This window comes from Primulina huaijiensis, chromosome 14 (assembly GCF_012295235.1).
Source record: "Primulina huaijiensis isolate GDHJ02 chromosome 14, ASM1229523v2, whole genome shotgun sequence".
NCBI lineage: Eukaryota > Viridiplantae > Streptophyta > Magnoliopsida > Lamiales > Gesneriaceae > Primulina > Primulina huaijiensis.
In genome coordinates this window covers 14,217,591-14,223,933 of record NC_133319.1, presented here as the reverse complement: position 1 = coordinate 14,223,933, position 6,343 = coordinate 14,217,591, and the positions used below count along the sequence as shown (strand labels likewise).

At 33.2% G+C, this 6,343-nt stretch overlaps 1 protein-coding gene across 1 annotated transcript; it reads left to right on the top strand.

Annotated features, from left to right (window-relative positions):
• The first annotated feature begins 1,976 nt into the window (after positions 1 to 1,976).
• Positions 1,977 to 5,171, top strand: LOC140956691 (triacylglycerol lipase OBL1). Its single transcript, XM_073413539.1, has 5 exons — positions 1,977 to 2,602; positions 3,490 to 3,716; positions 3,809 to 3,842; positions 3,935 to 4,614; positions 4,701 to 5,171. The coding sequence occupies exons 1-5, from the start codon at positions 2,227 to 2,229 to the stop codon at positions 4,941 to 4,943; spliced, it is 1,560 nt and encodes a 519-aa protein (XP_073269640.1). The 5' UTR covers positions 1,977 to 2,226; the 3' UTR covers positions 4,944 to 5,171.
• The last annotated feature ends 1,172 nt before the right edge of the window (positions 5,172 to 6,343 follow it).

The window sequence follows — 6,343 nt, the reverse complement described above, 5'->3', positions numbered from 1 at the left end:
AATGATGAATTAATTGGCGAGGTCCGACAAAAAGTTGGTTTTATAGGTTTATGATTCTGGGAAGAGTTTTATAGAAGTTGAGATTTTTTAACGAATAAAAAACCCTGAATGGAATGATTTTCAATATCGATTTATTAGTAAAAAAACCTTCTCCAACTTTTGAATTGTCGAAACAAGAACTTTATGTAAGAGTTGAAGCACCAAAAGGCGAATTGGGAATTTTTATGATAGGAGATCGGAGTGTTTTTCCTTGGAGATGGAAAATTCGACCACCGGGTTTTATCAATTTGCAAATTCTTTCTCAAAGGCAATCTAATAATCCTTCATCAGAGGATTATATAAGCAAGACGCAAGATAAGTTATAGAAAAAAACAAGGAAACGGATAATATTGTATATAATTATATCATATGTGTGATAATTTATTAATGAAATATTAATAAATATTTTGTTTGTTATATTTCTTCATGGGTGGGTAACAAAAGCAAATCTCTCTTTCTTGGAGGGAACGAAGCCCCACTTCCTTTGACATCAAATGGGCCATATCAATAATTTTAATCTCTAAAAATTATTATTGACTATTATTGTACAAATATTTTGTATTCTTAGTTGAAATGTTGTTATTTTTGTGCTATTTAATTCAACTGCCAAAATATAGAAAGTAACGGTTCGACTATTAAAAGCATATCTGGTGTCATGCTATGTCAACATTCTAAAAAAATGAAATACAAAAGAAGCTCATTTTTTTCTTATGATTAGAGCTATCAAATTGAGTTTGATCGTGGGATTGACTTAACCCGTGATACAAAAAACTTTATTGGATTAAGATTTTCCCGTCCCACCGAGACGTGAGTGAATCAGATAGATCGTTCGGGTTATAAGCTAAAATGAGTTGGGTAGGGTGTGTTTGAGTTAGTTCGTTACTTGTTATAAGCATTTAAAAAGTCTAATATCCAATTGTTCTCGAAATTATAGTTGAAAATAGAGATAAGAAAAGATGAAAAAGGAGAAGAAGATGAAATGATATAATGATTTATGAAGTTTGAAAAACTTTGAGCTATTTATTTAGATAATTTTAACTTTTGTTAGATTTTATACAATTTTAAATTTGTTAATGTAAATGATATTGATTTTTGAATTATTTGACTAAATGTAATGATCAATATATATGGATTATGGAATATGAATATGATTGTAGTTGTTTTTATTGCTTTTTTAAAAAATAATTGTGCATGTGTAAGTTTGCTTAACTCGCAATTTAAGTTAGATTGTGGTGAAGTTTTTTCAACCCGTCAAATTAGTGAATTTCATGGCGGACATCCAAATTCAAGCAAAGTTGGATACATTATTGTGCAAGTGTTTTTAACAAATATATGGAGATGTTATTTTAATAACGAACTAATCTGAATTCGACTATCGGAGTCAAGTTGTATACATTGTTGAGAAAGATCTCTCAATCTCAATACGTATTGAGACCTTAATTTTGCATGTAGACAATCACATCTTTATAAAACGTATTGAGTTGAGCCAAATAAGATATGTTATCGAGCAAGTTCTATCATCACTGAGCTCATATTTTTAATGAACATGAACTTTTGAGCACACCCCTCAAAAAATAAACGAGCTTTAAATTTTTTGATATTATTCCTATTTTTTAAAACCAATATTATTCCTAATATGCTAGAGTAGGTCTCTTGTGAGACGGTTCACGAATTTTTATCTGTGAGACGGGTTAACCCTACCGATATCACAATAAAAAGTAATACTTTTACAACAAAAAGTAATATTTTTTCATGGATGACCAAAATAAAATATCTATCTCAAAAATACGATCTGTGAGACCGTCTCACACAAGTTTTTATCACTATATGGTATTTGAAAATTAATATTGTTCCTAATTTAAGTAAGCCCAAGGCCAAGCTGTTGCAAAATAGCCAATAACGCAGTTTGCCAACAATTCTTTGAATATTTTTGCATACAGCCAAAGGAATGAGAGTGATTTCTTTACGTGCAATACAATGACGCATGTCAACCCATGCGGCCGCCACCCCACCGGCACGCAATTCACTGTTAAAATCGGCTCTTTCCAATTTTCGATGTGCTATAAATAATCCACCGCTTTTCGTACCAAATTGCCTGAATCCCATCTTAATCGTATTACGCGACAAAGTTGTGGCTTTTTTCTTCTTAAACAAAAAGGGGAGTCGGGGGCTGTGAATAGAGTGCAAATGGACACTACAGAGGAAAATGAAGCTAGCGGTTCTGGGGATTTCGGGTTCTTTATTTTATGGCCTGAAAATGGTGGGGTTTTGGACTTGCTGAGGTTCTTGGTATTTGATAACCACGAATGTGGCGCAAAGTTTATTGAAAGACGTGAGTTTGGTGAAGAGATTTTGGGTGTTGATGGTAGTACTGATACTGTTAGAGACGTTGGGGTTGTAAAACCCGATCACAGATGGGTTATTGTAGTGTCTATTATAGTGAGAAAGATCATTAAAGTTGTTGGGAAACCCATGGAATGGGCTGGTTATGTTGTGGAGTTTCTTCTGAACCTTTTGTCTCTCAATGGCAACTTTATGGGGTTAATAAGCAAAATTCTTCAAGGTAATTTGATGCTGAACCCTTCATCTATTTACTTCGTTTTTCTCATTTAGGGGGTGTGCTTGTTTTATGATATCTTTGTTATAATGTGCAATGAGAATATTTTTTGTATTAGATTCTTTTTTTGAATTGCCATTTGCTGCATTTATTGTTGATCATGTATCTGAAAGATTCTGTTTTTTAAATATTAGTATGTTGGGATTCTTGAATTTTATGCAAGTACACAACAATGTGAGCATTGATGTACTTGGATTTACTTCGAAATTCTTTTCGCCAGCTTTGGATAAACATGTGTCGTTGGCATAAAATGAGATTGAGCTTTCCGGGACATGGGGATAAAAAAATAAGGCCACCAGCAAGTGTTGTGTTGACACATTGGACATTGGAGTTGGAGATCGGATTCTACTCAATCTTGACCAATAAATTAACGGAGCTCTGGTTAATGAAATGGAAATGGATTGATTAGATCAATTTACTTCCCGAGTAGATGAGCTTAGTATGTTTAGTTCTTAAAATCAATTTCGGAAGAGGTGTAAAGTCATCATCTTCATCGGAAAAATAAGATAAATTAATCTTATTCGTGTAGTTTTAAAAGATATTATAGCTCACCTATTGCGCACTCAAGTGGTGTTTTGACCATCCAATTCAACGAGCTACAAATATTGTGCATAGAAGATTGTCATGTTCTAAAAGCACTGTATGTGTGGTAATATATCGTTTTCTTTTAAAGGTTAATTCTTGCTTTAATTTTCACTCCATATTCTGCTCAAACTATTTTTGTTATTCCCAAACCGTGATATCTTCAATGCATTGACTAGAAATCTACGTGTATTATGCAATTCTTGGCTTCGGGACACCGTGTTTCTTGATGTCTATCCTGCTTTGTATAGGACGTGTGGTAATGCCAAAAAGAGACTCAGAAACATTCATAAGTGCAATCGGACATATAGATGGACGTATAGACCTATATAACATTGAGATGCTGCCCGATGCTGAGAGGGAAACTTGGATAACAGAGATTGGAAATAGGGCTCTAATGGATCTATGTATGATGGCTTCAAAACTAGCTTATGAGAATGCTAAGGTTGTTCGAAATGTCGTAAATCTTCATTGGAAGGTTGGATCCCTCGCCCTAAAATCTCTGGTAAATAATTGAGTAATACACATTTATTGGTAATAACCTCTATGATCTTGTGTATTTGTTTCCAGATGCATTTTGTTGACTTCTACAACTGCTGGAACGGTAATAACTAAGAGACATGAACTCTATGGTTTCAAGTGAAACTATTTTCTGGTATCTCATTAATATTGGTATACCTGGTTTTTTTGCATCAGATTATCAGAAAGAGAGGTCCACCCAAGTTTTCATCATGTGTGATAAGCCAATAGATGCAAATCTGATACTCATCAGTTTCCGGGGCACAGAGCCATTTGATGCTGATGACTGGATCACCGATTTCGACTACTCTTGGTACGAGATACCCAAACTGGGAAAAGTTCATATGGGTTTTCTAGAGGCCTTGGGTTTGGGCGACAGAGTTAACCCCTCCACGTTTCACCACCAACTAAAAGCGAAAGGCATATCACCTACCCCTTTAGAAGAGCCTGATGGTGCTAAGAAGCAGCTAATACCAGAAATGGTAGAGATGACGGCATATTATGCTGTCAGAACTAAACTCAAGGACTTATTAAAAGAGCACAAGAACGCACAATTTGTGGTTACAGGGCATAGTTTGGGAGGGGCCTTAGCTATATTGTTCCCGGCCGTTCTTGTCCTACACGAGGAGATGGAGCTGATGCAGCGTTTATTGGCTGTTTACACATACGGACAGCCAAGGGTAGGTAACAGACAGTTTGGACGGTATATGGAAGCTCATCTGGAACATCCTGGTGCCAAATACTTCAGGGTCGTATATTGCAACGATCTCGTTCCAAGATTGCCTTACGACAATAAAACCTTCTTGTACAAGCATTTTGGTATCTGCCTGTACTACAATGGCCTCTACGAAGAGCAAGTAAGAACTAAGAAATCTCCTGCATAGTTTTCATGGAATCTTGAAGTATACACTTGACACATCTACGTTATCTTGATGTTGTGCAGATTCTTACTGAAGAACCGAACAGAAACTACTTCGGTATACTATTCCTAATTCCGGAGTATCTGAATGCTGCATGGGAGTTGTTTAGAAGTTTCATACTTGGTTACATGCATGGACCTGAGTATAGAGAGAGCTGGGAATCGTTTCTGCTGAGGGTAGTAGGACTAGGACTCCCTGGTCTCTCTGACCACAGCCCACTGGATTACGTGAACTCGGTACGCCTCGGAAGGATGCGAGCTGCCTGAGGTGCGAGAATCAATTCTGCTTGTGTAACACATGGAAACGAGTCCAACACCGGTAAGAAAATATCTGGTGTTATGAAGTAGCTGTTTATTGTTTTCAACATTAGCGTGGTAATAATTGTGGTTTGTCCTGAGAATAGATTTTTACATTTCTTGATTTGCTTGAAGTTGATCGTTATGTTCATCTCCGGCTTGTTCTTACATCGATCATCATCCGATTCATTTCGTGGATTTTGATGACTCAAAATTATAAACTAGCTTTAGGGTCCGAACAAAAAATTTGTTGTAACCGTACAATTATTATTAAAGACATGGTTTGTATGGTCTTTTTTTCATAAATACCTGTTGCTTAAATTTATTATATTTAAAATAAAGCAAAAACTTGTATGAGACGATCTCAAAGATCGTATTTTGTGAGACAGATCTATTATTTTGGTCATCAATGAAAAAGTATTACTTTTTATGCTAAGAATATTATTTTTTATTGTGAATATCGGTAAGGTTGACCCATCTCACAGATAAAGATTCGTGAGACCATCTCAAACGATACCTACTTTTAAAATAATTATATTGTTTATATCTAAATTTATTACATTTAAATAAGGATCATATTATAATTGTGAAATTATTGTGAGATTAGACTTTAATTTTGAAATGATGAATTAAAAACATAAAAAAAATTAAAGATCTTTTAATAGTAGCAATAGATGTGTGAAGTCTCAAAAATCAAATAAGAAAAAGTAAAAAATATCGTATTGTTTTTCAAGTTCTTTATATTTAAATAAAGTTTATATTTTAATTATGAAATTCGTGTAAAAAATTAGTGTAGGAGTAAATTGTAATTTTGAAATGATAAATAAAAATAATAGTAATTTGTATGAAGTCTAAAAAAATACATTAATATTTATAAATTTATTANTAATTAAATCACAGCTCCTAGAATTTTACCTAAAGATTTTAAATTTCAATTTCTATAAATCCCAAGTTTTATCCCAACTTTAATTATCTAGCTAAAACTCTCCAAAATTCTGATGTATAAAATTACAAATGTGTTTCAGTATATTCATTATTTTGATTTGGTATTTTATATTATCCAATTTTATTTTTAATATGTATCTATGCATTTTTGCAATTTTAATAAAAAAAATTAAAATTTCAAATTTTAAATAAATTTGATAGATTTTAAATTAAGACTAAAATTTTATAATAACTAAAATTGTATAAATTTGAAAGATATAGAACCACGGCTAAGCAAATATATAACATCAAAATTGTAATTTTCACTTAATTTTGTTATTGACTTTAAAATTCTCATTTCCCAAATTTATGAAAGTTTTCCATTGATTTGGCCTTAGTTTATTGGTTAAACTCATCTTTTCAGTTTATTTTTTCCCTCGAATTAC